General features: G+C 45.0%; 1 protein-coding gene across 7 annotated transcripts in view; it reads right to left on the bottom strand.

Annotated features, from left to right (window-relative positions):
• Positions 1 to 17,071, bottom strand: part of pcloa (piccolo presynaptic cytomatrix protein a) — a 633,232-nt gene that overhangs the window by 234,855 nt on the left and 381,306 nt on the right. For 6 of the 7 annotated variants that reach the window (XR_011934010.1, XM_072470931.1, XM_072470933.1 and 3 more), the window contains one exon: positions 673 to 781. Coding sequence is in view for 6 of the 7 variants with exons in the window: in XM_072470931.1 (XP_072327032.1) it covers positions 673 to 781 (109 nt within the window). In the remaining variant the exon portion in view is untranslated. The remainder of the gene's footprint in view (positions 1 to 672; positions 782 to 17,071) is intronic. The other variant, XM_072470935.1, reaches the window with a different exon arrangement.

Genomic DNA, 17,071 nt, shown 5'->3' on the forward strand with positions numbered 1-17,071 from the left:
TAGCTCCTGCACATTGTGTTCGGGAGAGAAGCAAAGAGAAGAGGAAGGAATGAGTTGCCTGCAACATTGTCAAGTATCTAACTAACACGACCATTAGATGGAAGGTCTTTGATGAATATGGATTACACTCCAGAGGGAGCTGCTTTCTTTCGTATCCGAAGGAAAAGAAGAAAGTTCTGGGAATGGAGATAGTTGAGTGTGGGTAGACAGATCTATCTAAAAATGCAATTCAGATTTTGTCAGCTGTTGCAATTATAGAAGAAACATATTTTAAGCTCAAGTTGATAATTTACTTCAAGATCCCTTTTGAAATGTTCATAGGTGAATATCTTCCATGCAGACTCTTTCCATTTCAACATTTTTATCTTCAGGCTGAGGATTTAGGCCAGAGACACGATGAATATTGAACTTACTCTGGGAAGGGTATATAGTTTTAAGCTAAGGGGATGATATGTGCAATTATTGATACCAAACCGTATTTTTAGTTGAAGAAACAGTTGAAATGAAAATGTTCTTCACCAGTAATGTGGTATTCCGCTGTATTTTAGTACACGCTAATTATCGGAGATGATCATCATCAAACAAGGAATTTATAAAGGTTTCACCTCAACATGATGTAAAACAAAAGTTATGAAGTTTGAATGGGAAACAGAAAGGTGTGGAAAAACTCACAGTCTTACACATATTTCAGCTTCCCCAATTGGGACTCCAATGATGCATTGAACCTCCTCATAGGTTTTACCAGTCAAAGGAACTCCATTCCATTCAAGAACTTGCATTCCTACCAAACAAGGCACAGAGAATGGGATTGTCAAAAAATAAAAATCCACAAATATAATATTGGATATATGTTATTGTAACACGTGTTATTGTAATTCTAGATAAATAATTTAATCTTCAATTAACACTCTTGTCACTGAAGTCTCTAATGATGAACAATATGATGCATTGCTTAGCTCAGTTTACTATTTCAGTTAGTTGTCACTAGTATATTCAACTGATGTAGAAGTAATTGCTGATGTAAATCACCTTTTTAGAAATATCACAATACTTTGGAGTATGTCACAAATATTCTATTCCAGAAAGCTAGGTGGAGAAGGGTAGAACCGGAGCCAATCTTTACATTCTTTTATAATTATAATTTACAGAGGTATAAATTACAAACAAGCATCTCCAAATACATCAATCAAAGTTTCAAACTATTCCTTTTTATAGGAGACAATTTGAATCCCTGGTTCACCCACCACCTGAGCAGATTTAAATACCAGTTAATAAACAATTAACTGATATATGCTGCAGTATCAAAAATGTCTAACTAAATTTCGAAGTCAGTAATGTCCAAAACACTTCAATGAGTTGAACAGTTATTTCACCGCAAACCTATTGAGAATCTATTTAAACACACCAAACATGCAATTTTTTTACACATCAAATCAAAGCACATTGCAATTTTTTCAGAGACTAGTCAAAGATAAGAAGAAACAGACAAGGTTTATGCAAAACAATTGATGCTCTGATTTACACTTACAGTAATGTTAGCGAGTCAATAGAAAAGGTCGATAATTATGGCCAAAAACATTGAAAGCTGCACAAAATAAATGGCAAAATAAAAATTACAATAAATATGCATTTATAAAGACCACCATTTTTCCTAACTGGTGTCTTTCATTTTCTTTATTGCAAAAATAACACACGAGATAGATTATAAAACTGGTTTTCTATGGCACACCTTTAATAGCAAGACTGCTCTTAAATGATTTGTAAACAGTGGGTCACAAAGAGGGTTTATTGCAGGTTTTTCATCATGAAAAAAAAAACAAGTTTCCCTATTTCTTTTGCATTAGCTATGTCCATACAGAGAGTTTCAGGTGACTGATATTCCCATGTCCACCATAGGTTCTAGGCTGCCATAAGACTATAAGACGTAAGAGCAGAAATAGGCCATTCAGCCCATCAGGTCTGCTCCACCTTTCAATGGGATCATGACTGATCCGATATAGTAATCCTCATCTCAACTTTCCTTCCTTATCCCCATAATCCTTGATTTCCTTACTGATTAAAAATGTGTTTTTCTCAGCCTTGAAGATCATAAGAGCATAAGAGTGGGCAGCACGGTAGCAATGTGGATAGCACAATTGCTTTACAGCTCCAGGGTCAAAGGTTCGATTCCGGCTTGGGTCACTGTCTGTGCGGAGTCTGCACATCCTCCCCGTGTCTGCGTGGGTTTCCTCCGGGTGCTCCGGTTTCCTCCCACAGTCCAAAGATGTGCAGGTTAGGTGGATTGGCCATGATAAATTGCCCTTAGTGCCCAAAATTGCCCTAAGTGTTGGGTGGGGTTACTGGGTTATGGGGAGAGGGTGGAGGTGTTGACCTTGGGTAGGGTGCTCTTTCCAAGAGCTGGTGCAGACTCGATGGGCTGAATGGCCTCCTTCTGCACTGTAAATTCTATGATAAGTCTTAGGAGCATAAATAGGCCGCTCGACCCATCGAGTCTGCTCCGCAATTCATTGAGATCATGGCAGATCTGATAAAATCCTCAACTCCACTTTCCCAACTTAGTCTCATTACCCTTAATTCCTTTACTGATTAAAAATCTGTCTAGCTTAGCTTGAACATATTTAACAACTCCGCCTCTACAGCTCTTGGATTCCACAGATTCTCTCCCTCGAAGAGAAGAAATTCCTCCTCATCTCTGCCTTAAATGGATGACCGCCTTACTCTGAGATTCTGCCCTCTGGTTCTAGATTCTCCCACAAGGGGAAACAACCTCTGAGCATCGACCCTGTCAAACCCCCTGAGAATCCGATATGTCTCAATAAGGTCACCTCTCATTCTTCTAAACTCCAATGAGCACAGGCCCAACCTACTCAACCTCTCCTCATAAGAAAATCCCTCCATACCCGGGATCGACCCAGTGAACCTTCTCTGGACTGCCTCCAATGTCAGTATATCTTTCCTTGAATAAGGGGACTTTTGTGAGGGCCATGAAGAATCCAGCACAAGCTTGTAGAATCAAAAGAAATAACTTTATTTACAATTACATATGTACAACAGGAGCAGTACTCCACCATTGCTCACTCCTCTCTAGTTGGTTCCACACTGGCCAGCTCTATTTATGCAGGTGACTGTTAATGATTTCTCTGCCCCCTCATGGGGGAAGCTTATACTCACTAAAGTTGTGGGATTGCTATTGGTCCCCAGCCAGTAGTAATCAGGCAGGCTATAACAGGGACCAAAACTGTTCACAGTATTCCAGGTGTGGTCTAACCAGTGCCTAGTATAGTTTTAGCAGGACTTCCCTATTTTCATACTCCATTCCTTTGAAATAAAGGTCAACATTCCATTTGTCTTTTGAATTATCAGATGAACTTGCATGTTAGATTTTTGTTATTCATGCACGAGGACCCACATATCTCTCTGTGCTGCAGCTTTCTGCAGTCTTTCTCCATTTAAATAACATTCAGCTCCTTTATTCTTCTTACCAAAGTGCATAACTTCACATTTTCCTACATTATATTCCATCTGCCAAGGTTTTGCCCACTCACCTAACCTGTCTCTATCCCTCTGTAGACTCTTTGTGTCATCCTCACCATTTGCCTTCCCACTTATTTCTGTGTCATCTGCAAACTTGGCAACAGTGCATTCACTTCCCTCATCCAAGTCATTAATATATATTGTGAATAATTGTGGACTCAACACAGATTATTTTGACACTCCAGTAGTTACAGGCTGCCATCATGAAAATGCTCCTCTAATCCCAACTCTCCACCTTCGATCGGTTAGCCGATCCTCTCTCCATCCTGACATATTACTCCTAGCACCATGGGCTCTTATATTATTTCATAGAATTTTGTGTGATATCTTATCAAAAGCTTTTTGGAAATCCAAATATTTTACATTTACTGGCTCCCCTCTATCTACGCTGCTCATTACCACCTCAAAAAATTCTAATAAGTTTGGTGGATATGATTTCCCCTTCGTGAAGCCATGCTGACTCTGCTTGAATATATTATATATTTCTGAATACTCTGCTATTACATTCTTTATAATAGACTCTTAACATTATTCCAATGAGAGATGTAAAGCTAACTGGCCGCTAGTTTCTTGTTTATTATCTCCCTCCCTTTTTTGAATAAAGGTGTTACGTTGGCAGTTTTCCAATCCTCTGGGAGTTTTCCAGAATTAAGTATACTTGGAAGATTACTACCAGAGCATCCACTCTCTCTGTAGCTAGTTCCTTTAATATCCTGGGATGTAATTGAATTTATTTCCACCCCCCCACCATTTGACTATTTTTGGAATGCTATTTGTGTCTTCCACCATGAAGACTGATGCAAAGTATTTGTTGAGCTCCTCTGCCATTACGTACTTAATGACTCTTCCTCTACAGCTCTCTGCGGTAAAGAATTCAATAGATTCATTGCCCTCTGAACAAAGAAATTCCTCCTCATCTCTGTCTTAAACAAGCAACTCCTTACTCTGAGATTCTGCCCTCTGGTCCTAGACTCTCCCACATGAGGAAACAACCTCTCAGCATCGACCCTGTCAAACCCCCTGAGAACCCTTTATGTCTCAATAAGGCTGCGTTTTATTCTTCTAAACTCCAATGAGTACAGGCCCAACCTACTCAACCTCTGTTAACAACAGGAATGCTGAGAAGAAATCAATTCAATCACAGTTATTTTTCTATCTTTATCATGTAATGGAACCTACGAGGGAACAAGCGGTCCTAGATCTGGTCCGGTGTAATGAGACAGGATTGATTAATGATCTCATAGTTAGGGATCCTCTCGGAAGGAGCGATCACAATATGGTGGAATTTAAAATACAGATGGAGGGTAAGAAGGTAAAATCAAACACTAGTGTTTTGTGCTTAAACAAAGGAGATTACAATGGGATGAGAGAAGAACTAGCTAAGGTAGACTGGGAGCAAAGACTTTATGGTGAAACAGTTGAAGAACAGTGGAGAACCTTCCAAGCGATTTTTCACAGTGCTCAGCAAAGGTTTATACCAACAAAAAGGAAGGATGGTAGAAAGAGGAAAAATCGAACGTGGATATCTAAGAAAATAAGGGAGAGTATCAAATTGAAGGAAAAAGCATACAAAGTGGCAAAGATCAGTGGGAGACTAGAGAACTGGGAAATCTTTAGGGGGCAACAGAAAGCTACTAAAAAGCTATAAAGAAGAGTAAGATAGATTATGAGAGTAAACTTGCTCAGAATATAAAAACATAGTAAAAGTTTCTACAAATATATAAAACAAAAAAGAGTGGCTAAGGTAAATATTGGTCCTTTAGAGGATGAGAAGGGAGATTTAATAATGGGAGATGAGGAAATGGCTGAGGAACTGAACAGGTTTTTTGGGTCGGTCTTCACAGTGGAAGACACAAATAACATGCCAGTGACTGATGGAAATGAGGCTATGACAGGTGAGGACCTTGAGATGATTGTTATCACTAAGGAGGTAGTGATGGGCAAGCTAATGGGGCTAAAGGTAAACAAGTCTCCTGGCCCTGATGGAATGCATCCCAGAGTGATAAAAGAGATGGCTAGGGAAATTGCAAATGCATTAGTGATAATTTACCAAAATTCACTAGACTCTGGGGTGGCCCCGGCGGATTGGAAATGAGCAAACGTGACACCACTGTTTAAAAAAGGAGGTAGGCAGAAAGCGGGTAATTATAGGCCAGTTAGTTTAACTTTGGTAGTAGGGAAGATGCTGGAATCTATCATCAAGGAAGAAATAGCGAGGCATCTGGATGGAAATTTTCCCATTGGGCAGACACAGCATGGGTTCATAAAGGGCAGGTCGTGCCTAACTAATTTGGTGGAATTTTTTGAGGACATTACCAGTGCGCGAGATAACGGGGAGCCAATGGATGTGGTATATCTGGATTTCCAGAAAGCTTATAACAAGGTGCCACACAAAAGGTTGCTGCACAAGATAAATATGCATGGCATTAAGGGGAAAGTAGTAGCATGGATATGCCTTTGGATTTCGGCGGCAGCGGTGCGCAGGGGCCTTCTTGGAGGTGAGTAGTGAGTTTAAAAGCACTTACCTTTACAGGAGCAGCCCTTTGGATTTCGGCGGCAGCGGTGCGCAGGGGCCTTCTGGGAGGTGAGTAGTGAGTTTAAAAGCACTTACCTTTACAGGAGCAGCCCTTTGGATTTCGGCGGCAGCGGTGCGCAGGGGCCTTCTTGGAGGTGAGTAGTGAGTTTAAAAGCACTTACCTTTACAGGAGCAGCCCTTTGGATTTCGGCGGCAGCGGTGCGCAGGGGCCTTCTGGGAGGTGAGTAGTGAGTTTAAAAGCACTTACCTTTACAGGAGCAGCCCTTTGGATTTCGGCGGCAGCGGTGCGCAGGGGCCTTCTGGGAGGTGAGTAGTGAGTTTAAAAGCACTTACCTTTACAGGAGCAGCCCTTTGGATTTCGGCGGCAGCGGTGCGCAGGGGCCTTCTTGGAGGTGAGTAGTGAGTTTAAAAGCACTTACCTTTACAGGAGCAGCCCTTTGGATTTCGGCGGCAGCGGTGCGCAGGGGCCTTCTGGGAGGTGAGTAGTGAGTTTAAAAGCACTTACCTTTACAGGAGCAGCCCTTTGGATTTCGGCGGCAGCGGTGCGCAGGGGCCTTCTTGGAGGTGAGTAGTGAGTTTAAAAGCACTTACCTTTACAGGAGCAGCCCTTTGGATTTCGGCGGCAGCGGTGCGCAGGGGCCTTCTGGGAGGTGAGTAGTGAGTTTAAAAGCACTTACCTTTACAGGAGCAGCCCTTTGGATTTCGGCGGCAGCGGTGCGCAGGGGCCTTCTTGGAGGTGAGTAGTGAGTTTAAAAGCACTTACCTTTACAGGAGCAGCCCTTTGGATTTCGGCGGCAGCGGTGCGCAGGGGCCTTCTGGGAGGTGAGTAGTGAGTTTAAAAGCACTTACCTTTACAGGAGCAGCCCTTTGGATTTCGGCGGCAGCGGTGCGCAGGGGCCTTCTTGGAGGTGAGTAGTGAGTTTAAAAGCACTTACCTTTACAGGAGCAGCCCTTTGGATTTCGGCGGCAGCGGTGCGCAGGGGCCTTCTTGGAGGTGAGTAGTGAGTTTAAAAGCACTTACCTTTACAGGAGCAGCCCTTTGGATTTCGGCGGCAGCGGTGCGCAGGGGCCTTCTGGGAGGTGAGTAGTGAGTTTAAAAGCTCTTACCTTTACAGGAGCAGCCCTTTGGATTTCGGCGGGAACCGGAAGTTCGACCTCTGGCAAGTCCCCCCCCCCCCCCCCCCCAACCAATAAATTCTGGTGGAGAGGAAACCCGAGACACTACACGTGTAGTGTCTCCCACCCGCCCTCCTCCTCTAACCTAATAATAAGACCCATTGGTGTAAGGTAAGTGCCATATTATATTATTAGCATTGCGCAGGTCAAGGATTGGAGGTGGAGGAGCAGTCTCTGTCAGCGAGAGAACCTGAGAACATCTCAGAAGGTAAGCAAGAGATTTTTACTTTTATACCTGTTTTTCAAATTGTGTGTGTCGGGGGGAAACTGAAGTGACATCACAGAAAAGCTGAGACCTGAGTGGCTGGTTGGGATTCTAACCTAAATTTTTTTGAGTATTTGGGAACTAATTAAACATAATAACTTAATTATAATTTAGAGGATATCTAAGCCAGAGATCGGAGAATATTATAGTTAGCTATCGCATTTCTATTAGAAATCTTGTGCTAGGAAACAGATAGTTGACAGTAACTTTGAAATTTAAAAAAGTATTTATAAAAAAAAAAAGACAAATTTTAATTTTAATTAATTGACGCAATGTCAGTTAGAGGGGTGCTGTGCTCTGACTGTGAGATGTGGCAGGTCCGGGAGGCTTCCAGCGTCCCGGATGGCTTCATCTGCAGAAAGTGCACCCAACTGCAGCTCCTCACAGACCGCATGGTTCGGTTGGAGCAGCAATTGGATGCACTTAGGAGCATGCAGGTGGCGGAAAGCGTCATAGATCGCAGTTATGTAAGTGTGGTCACACCCAAGGTGCAGGCAGAAAAATGGGTGACCACCAGAAAGGGCAGGCAGTCAGTGCAGGAATCCCCTGTGGTTGTCCCCCTCTCGAACAGATATACCCCTTTGGATACTGTCGGGGGGGATAGCCTATCAGGGGAAAACAGCAGCAGCCAGAGCAGTGGCACCACGGCTGGCTCTGATGTTCAGAAGGGAGGGTCAAAGCGCAGAAGAGTAATAGTTATAGGGGACTCTATAGTCAGGGGCACAGATAGGCGCTTCTGTGGACGTGAAAGAGACTCCAGGATGGTATGTTGCCTCCCTGGTGCCAGGGTCCAGGATGTCTCCGAACGGGTAGAGGGAATCCTGAAGGGGGAGGGCAAACAGGCAGAGGTCGTTGTACATATTGGTACTAACGACATAGGCAGGAAGGGGCATGAGGTCCTGCAGCAGGAGTTCAGGGAGCTAGGCAGAAAGTTAAAAGACAGGACCTCGAGGGTTGTAATCTCGGGATTACTCCCTGTGCCACGTGCCAGTGAGGCTAGAAATAGGAAGATAGAGCAGACAAACACGTGGCTAAACAGCTGGTGTAGGAGGGAGGGTTTCTGTTATCTGGACCACTGGGAGCTCTTCCGGGGCAGGTGTGACCTGTATAAGATGGACGGGTTGCATCTAAACCGGAGAGGCATAAATATCCTGGCCGCGAGGTTTGCTAGTGTCACACGGGAGGGTTTAAACTAGTATGGCAGGGGGGTGGGCACGGGAGCAATAGGTCAGAAGGTGAGAGCATTGAGGGAGAACTAGGGAATAGGGACAGTGTGGCTCTGAGGCAGCGCAGACGGGGAGAAGTTGCTGAACACAGCGGGTCTGGTGGCCTGAAGTGCATATGTTTTAATGCAAGGAGCATTACGGGTAAGGCAGATGAACTTAGAGCTTGGATTACTACTTGGAACTATGATGTTGTTGCCATTACAGAGACCTGGTTGAGGGAAGGGCAGGATTGGCAGCTAAACGTTCCAGGATTTAGATGTTTCAGGCGGGATAGAGGGGGATGTAAAAGGGGAGGCGGAGTTGCGCTACTTGTTCAGGAGAGTATCACAGCTATACAGCGAGAGGGCACCTCAGAGGGCAGTGAGGCTATATGGGTAGAGATCAGGAATAAGAAGGGTGCAGTCACAATGTTGGGGGTATACTACAGGCCTCCCAACAGCCAGCGGGAGATAGAGGAGCAGATAGGTAGACAGATTTTGGAAAAGAGTAAAAACAACAGGGTTGTGGTGATGGGAGACTTCAACTTCCCCAATATTGACTGGGACTCACTTAGTGCCAGGGGCTTAGACGGGGCAGAGTTTGTAAGGAGCATCCAGGAGGGCTTCTTAAAACAATATGTAAACAGTCCAACTAGGGAAGGGGCGGTACTGGACCTGGTATTGGGGAATGAGCCCGGCCAGGTGGTAGATGTTTCAGTAGGGGAGCATTTCGGTAACAGTGACCACAATTCAGTAAGTTTTAAAGTACTGGTGGACAAGGATAAGAGTGGTCCGAGGATGAATGTGCTAAATTGGGGGAAGGCTAATTATAACAATATTAGGCGGGAACTGAAGAACATAGATTGGGGGCGGATGTTTGAGGGCAAATCAACATCTGACATGTGGGAGGCTTTCAAGTGTCAGTTGAAAGGAATACAGGACAGGCATGTTCCTGTGAGGAAGAAAGATAAATACGGCAATTTTCGGGAACCTTGGATGACGAGTGATATTGTAGGCCTCGTCAAAAAGAAAAAGGAGGCATTTGTCAGGGCTAAAAGGCTGGGAACAGACGAAGCCTGTGTGGCATATAAGGAAAGTAGGAAGGAACTTAAGCAAGGAGTCAGGAGGGCTAGAAGGGGTCATGAAAAGTCATTGGCAAATAGGGTTAAGGAAAATCCCAAGGCTTTTTACACTTACATAAAAAGCAAGAGGGTAGCCAGGGAAAGGGTTGGCCCACTGAAGGATAGGCAAGGGAATCTATGTGTGGAGCCAGAGGAAATGGGCGAGGTACTAAATGAATACTTTGCATCAGTATTCACCAAAGAGAAGGAATTGGTAGATGTTGAGTCTGGAGAAGGGGGTGTAGATAGCCTGGGTCACATTGTGATCCAAAAAGACGAGGTGTTGGGTGTCTTAAAAAATATTAAGGTAGATAAGTCCCCAGGGCCGGATGGGATCTACCCCAGAATACTGAAGGAGGCTGGAGAGGAAATTGCTGAGGCCTTGACAGAAATCTTTGGATCCTCGCTGTCTTCAGGGGATGTCCCGGAGGACTGGAGAATAGCCAATGTTGTTCCTCTGTTTAAGAAGGGTGGCAGGGATAATCCCGGGAACTACAGGCCGGTGAGCCTTACTTCAGTGGTAGGGAAATTACTGGAGAGAATTCTTCGAGACAGGATCTACTCCCATTTGGAAGCAAATGGACGTATTAGTGAGAGGCAGCACGGTTTTGTGAAGGGGAGGTCGTGTCTCACTAACTTGATAGAGTTTTTCGAGGAGGTCACTAAGATGATTGATGCAGGTCGGGCAGTAGATGTTGTCTATATGGACTTCAGTAAGGCCTTTGACAAGGTCCCTCATGGTAGACTAGTACAAAAGGTGAAGTCACACAGGATCAGGGGTGAACTGGCAAGGTGGATACAGAACTGGCTAGGCCATAGAAGGCAGAGGGTAGCAATGGAGGGATGCTTTTCTAATTGGAGGGCTGTGACCAGTGGTGTTCCACAGGGATCAGTGCTGGGACCTTTGCTCTTTGTAGTATATATAAATGATTTGGAGGAAAATGTAACTGGTCTGATTAGTAAGTTTGCAGACGACACAAAGGTTGGTGGAATTGCGGATAGCGATGAGGACTGTCTGAGGATACAGCAGGATTTAGATTGTCTGGAGACTTGGGCGGAGAGATGGCAGATGGAGTTTAACCTGGACAAATGTGAGGTAATGCATTTTGGAAGGGCTAATGCAGGTAGGGAATATACAGTGAATGGTAGAACCCTCAAGAGTATTGAAAGTCAAAGAGATCTAGGAGTACAGGTCCACAGATCACTGAAAGGGGCTACACAGGTGGAGAAGGTAGTCAAGAAGGCATACGGCATGCTTGCCTTCATTGGCCGGGGCATTGAGTATAAGAATTGGCAAGTCATGTTGCAGCTGTATAGAACTTTAGTTAGGCCACACTTGGAGTATAGTGTTCAATTCTGGTCGCCACACTACCAGAAGGATGTGGAGGCTTTAGAGAGGGTGCAGAAGAGATTTACCAGAATGTTGCCTGGTATGGAGGGCATAAGCTATGAGGAGCGATTGAATAAACTCGGTTTGTTCTCACTGGAACGAAGGAGGTTGAGGGGCGACCTGATAGAGGTATACAAAATTATGAGGGGCATAGACAGAGTGGATAGTCAGAGGCTTTTCCCCAGGGTAGAGGGGTCAATTACTAGGGGGCATAGGTTTAAGGTGAGAGGGGCAAAGTTTAGAGTAGATGTACGAGGCAAGTTTTTTACGCAGAGGGTAGTGGGTGCCTGGAACTCACTACCGGAGGAGGTAGTGGAGGCAGGGACGATAGGGACATTTAAGGGGCATCTTGACAAATATATGAATAGGATGGGAATAGAAGGATACGGACCCAGGAAGTGTAGAAGATTGTAGTTTAGTCGGGCAGTATGGTCGGCACGGGCTTGGAGGGCCGAAGGGCCTGTTCCTGTGCTGTACATTTCTTTGTTCTTTGTTCTTTGTTCTTTGGATAGAGGATTGGTTAATTAATAGAAAGCAAAGAGTGGGGATTAATGGGTGTTTCTGTGGTTGGCAATCAGTAGCTAGTGGTGTCCCTCAGGGATCAGTGTTGGGCCCACAATTGTTCACAATTTACATAGATGATTTGGAGTTGGGGACCAAGTGCAATGTGTCCAAGTTTGCAGTTGACACTAAGATGAGTGGTAAAGCGCTGGAGCGTGTGCAGAGGAGATTCACTAGGTTAATCCCAGAGCTGAAGGGGTTGGATTACGAGGAGAGGTTGAGTAGACTGGGACTGTACTCATTGGAATTTAGAAGGATGTGGGGGGGGGGATCTTATAGAAACATATAAAATTATGAAAGGAATAGATAGGATAGATGCAGGCAGGTTGTTTCCACTGGCGGGTGAAAGCAGAACTAGGGGGCATAGCATCAAAATAAGGGGAAGTAGATTTAGGACTGAGCTTAGGAGGAACCTCTTCACCCAAAGGGTTGTGAATCTATGGAATTCCTTGCCCAGTGAAGCAGTTGAGGCTCCTTCATTAAATGTTTTTAAGATAAAGATAGTTTTTTGAAGAATAAAGGGATTAAGGGTTATGGTGTTCGGACCGGAAAGTGGAGCTGAGTCCACAAAAGATCAGCCATGATCTCATTGAATGGCGGAGCAGGCTCGAGGGGCCAGATGGCCTACTCCTGCTCCTAGTTCTTATGTTCTTATCTGCCTAATATAGGGGGCTGGTTAGCTCAGTTATCTAGATGGATGATGTGAGTAGAACAATGCCCATATTATGGATTCAATCCCCTTTCTGGCTAAGGTAAAGACTTTACACTTCTGAGAGTGGAAGACAATAACCACTAACAAGAGCTACCCTGAAAATGGCACAGGATGACGTATCAACAGAAAATGATCTGAGGATCTACCTTTGGGCAGAGCACACATATCATACCATTTGTCTAATGGCATGCTTATATACCCACCAATTGTAAGTCATTACATCAAACAGAATGTTCCTTTGGCTGTTTGCACCAGGGAAGAGACTGACCGCACCCAACCAGCTAGTGCTTGCAAAACTCAAAACACAGTGTCCAACATTAGATGTGATTCCAGGATGGGACAACATCTGCTGCACAATCCTGATTGTGCTAAGAGTTATGTTGGAAACCAATTTAAGGTTATCAGTCAGGCTCACAGTGTGGCTCACTTATGTGTGTGAGGAGACACAGAGTCCTGTTTTTTACACAAAGAGCCTGTACACACGGTGTGCTTGTTTCAACTGAACAAAATAGTCAACAGCCATTCTCTGGCTCATTGCCCAAGGCAATATCTTGATCAATCAAAGTCAACTTGCCCACTTTGAATTTGAACAAAGCATGGCAGTTAACTGTCAGTCATCACTTAACTGGTGCATTCCCCAGGGCGAAGCTCTACCAATTGGAGTTTACTTGCCAACCAATTGTCATTCCCTTCCCATGGGAATAAATTACTGGTTCCTTTATATTTAGTATTCATGCAAATGTTCCGCTGAGTGCAAGATGAAAGCTTTGACAAAGTGTCTTTTTTCCAGCAGTACTCCAGTTCTGTGCTACCAAATTCATTACCACAGGAAGTAGTTGATGCAAAACTTTGAATATATTCAAGAGGTGGCTGGATATAGCACTTGGAGAGAGTGGGATCAAAGGCTATGTGGAGAAAGCAGAATTAGTCTATTGCGTTGGATGATCAGCCATGATCGTAATGAATGGCAGAGCAGGCTTGAAGGGCCATAGCCCTTAGCCCCTTAGGCCATAGCCACATCAAATGCTAATTGTTACTTCACTTCCAGTTTTGCAACCGTATCAAGATCGGCCAGGATCGAATGGCGGAGCAGACTCGATGGGCCAAATGGCCTAATTCAGCTCCTATATCTTATAAACATATTGCCACAAATTATAGAAAGCCATTTTTCTGAAGTATTTTATATCATTACTGATTCTGCAAAAACAGTTGATCTGAATAATGATGGTTCTTCATGTGGCAATTTGAAACCAGCGCAACTCTTGTTTAATTTTACTGCAGTAAGTATTGCCGTGTTTTGCAGGCATAGGAAGGATTTGGGGAAATGTATAGATTTAGTAAAAGGTTAGTGCTAATACTCCTGACTCACAGTAAGAGTACGCGCTAGTTAATGCTTATACACCAGTAAACCTTGTACACCCTGAGGCCCAATATCAGGAGCATGAGTTGCTGACAAACCTTGCACCCCTCAAGGACCTGAATTAGCAGAACTTTCCAGCAAGGTCTTACATAGATACGCAGAAGATAGGAGCAGGAGGAGGCCTTTTGGCCCTTCAAGCCTGCTCTGCCATTCATTACGATCATGGCTGATCATCCAACGCAATAGACTAATTCTGCTTTCTCCACATAGCCTTTGATCCCACTCTCTCCAAGTGCTATATCCAGCCACCTCTTGAATATATTCAAAGTTTTGCATCAACTACTTCCTGTGGTAATGAATTCCACAGGCTCTCCACTCTCTGGGAGAAGAAATGTCTCCTTATCTCTGACTAAAATGGTTTACCCTGAACCTTCAGACTGTGACCCCTGGTTCTGGACACACCCATCATTGGTAACATCTTCCCTGCATCTACCCTGTCTAGTCCTGTCAAAATTTTATAAGTCTCTATGAGACCCCCCCCTCATTCTTCTGAACTCCAGCGAGAACAATCCCAACCTCATCAATCTCTCCTCATATGACAGTCCCGCCATCCCTGGAATCAGTCTGGTAAACCTTCGCTGCACTCCCTCGAGAGCAAGAACATCCTTCCTCAGAGAAGGAGACCAAAACTGCCCACAATACTCCAGGTGTGGCCTCACCAAGGCCCTGTACAATTGCAGCAACACATCCCTGCTTCTATACTCGAAACCTCTCGCAATGAAGGCCAACATACCATTAGCCTTCTTTCCTGCCTGCTGCACCTGCATGCTTACCTTCAGCGACTGGTGCACAAGGACACCCAGGTCCCGCTGCACACTCCCCTCTCCCAATTGACAACCATTCAGGTAGTAATCTGCCTTCCTGCTTTTGATTCCAAAGTGAATAACCTCACACTTACCCAAATTATACTGCACCTGCCATTGGCTTCCCCACTCGCCCAACCTGTCCAGATCTTGCTGTAGGATCCCTGCATCCTTGTCACAATTCACCCTCCCGCCTAATTTGGTATCATCTGCAAACTTTGAGATGTTACATTTTGTTCCCTCATCCAAATCAGTAATATATATTGTGAATAGCTGGGGTCCCGGATTATGGAGTTTAATCTGGACAAATGTGAGGTAATGCATTTTGGAAGGTCCAATGCAGGTAGGGAATATACAGTGAATGGGAAAACCCTCAAGAGTATTGACAGTCAGAGAGATCTAGGTGTACAGGTCCCTGAAAGGGGCAACACAGGTGGAAAAGGTAGTCAAGAAGGCATACGGCATGCTTGCCTTCATTGGCCGGGGCATTTAGCATAAAAATTGGCAAGTCATGTTGCAGCTGTATAGAACCTTAGTTAGGCCACACTTGGAGTATAGTGTTCAATTCTGGTCGCCACACTACCAGAAGGATGTGGAGGCTTTAGAGAGGGTGCAGAAGAGATTTACCAGAATGTTGCCTGGTATGGAGGGCATTAGCTATGAGGAGCAGTTGAATAAACTCAGTTTGTTCTCACTGGAACGACGGAGGTTGAGGGACGACCTGATAGAGGTCTACAAAATTATGCGGGGCATAGACAGAGTGGATAGTCAGAGGCTTTTTCCCAGGGTAGAGGGGTCAATTACTAGGGGGCATAGGTTTAAGGTGCGAGGGACAAGGTTTAGAGTAGATGTACGAGGCAAGTGTTTTACACAGAGGGTAGTGGGTGCCTGGAACTCGCTGCTGGAGGAGGTGGTGGAAGCAGGGGCGATAGTGATGTTTCAGGGGTATCTTGACAAATAACAAAGAACAAAGAAAAGCACTGATGTGGAGATGCCGGCGTTGGACTGGGGTGAGCACAGTACAAAGTCTTACAACACCAGGTTAAAGTCCAACAGGTTTGTTTCGATGTCACTAGCTTTCGGAGCGCAGCTCCTTCCTCAGGTGAATGAAGAGGTATGTTCCAGAAACACATATATAGACAAATTCAAAGATGCCAAACAATGCTTGGAATGCGACCATTAACAGGTGATTAAATCTTTACAGATCCAGAGATGGGGTACTCCCAGGTTAAAGAGGTGTGAATTGTCTCAAGCCAGGACAGTTGGTAGGATTTCGCAGGCCAGATGGTGGGGGATGAATGTAATGCGACATGAATCCCAGGTCCCGGTTGAGGCCGCACTCATGTGTGCGGAACTGGGCTATAATTTTCTGAAGGCGGCCTTCAGGACGCGCGACAACGCAGAATCGCCGAGCAGAAACTTATAGCCAAGTTCCGCACACATGAGTGCGGCCTCAACCGGGACCTGGGATTCATGTCGCATTACATTCATCCCCCACCATCTGGCCTGCAAAATCCTACCAATTGTCCTGGCTTGAGACAATTCACACCTCTTTAACCTGGGATTACCCCATCTCTGGATCTGTAAAGATTTAATCACCTGCTAATGCTCGCATTCCAAGCATTGTTTGGCATCTTTGAATTTGTCTATATATGTGTTTCTGGAACAGACCTCTTCATTCACCTGAGGAAGGAGCAGCGCTCCGAAAGCTAGTGACATCGAAACAAACCTGTTGGACTTTAACCTGGTGTTGTAAGACTTCGTAAAGAAAAGCACAGCACAGGAACAGGTCCTTTGGCCCTTCAAGCCCGTGCCGACCATGCTGCCCAACTAAACTATAATCTTCTACACTTCCTGGGTCCGTATCCCTCTATTCCCATCCTATTCATGTATTTGTCACTGACCTTACACCCGGTTGACCTGTCTCAAGTGAGCTGTTGATATACCACATAATCAACCTTGCCCTCTCACTGACCACATGTCCATTCTCTCGCAGGATCACCATCTGATGGGGTTGAGCTATCCGAGTCGTCCCTCACCCCACCTGCCACCCAAGAGACCACCTCAGAGGAGAGCTCCAAGGAGACCACCATCGAAATATCACAGCTATCACCCCCACATTCCACCAGCACCAAGACACACATCTCAGTGGATGACATTAGAGGACAGGCTTCTCGGGCACAATCTGGTGAACACCACACAGTCGCTGACATACATGAGGGTGGAGGCAGGAAGGGAGTCAGCAGTCGGAGGTCTGCTGAATCCCAGCACTCAGCTGGGTCCCTCCCGGATGCCAAGTCTTTGGACAAGTTTCTCCCAGAACTGAGGCAGATGATAGGACACAGCCGA

The sequence above is a fragment of the Scyliorhinus torazame genome, chromosome 13 (genome assembly GCF_047496885.1).
Source record: "Scyliorhinus torazame isolate Kashiwa2021f chromosome 13, sScyTor2.1, whole genome shotgun sequence".
Lineage (NCBI taxonomy): Eukaryota > Metazoa > Chordata > Chondrichthyes > Carcharhiniformes > Scyliorhinidae > Scyliorhinus > Scyliorhinus torazame.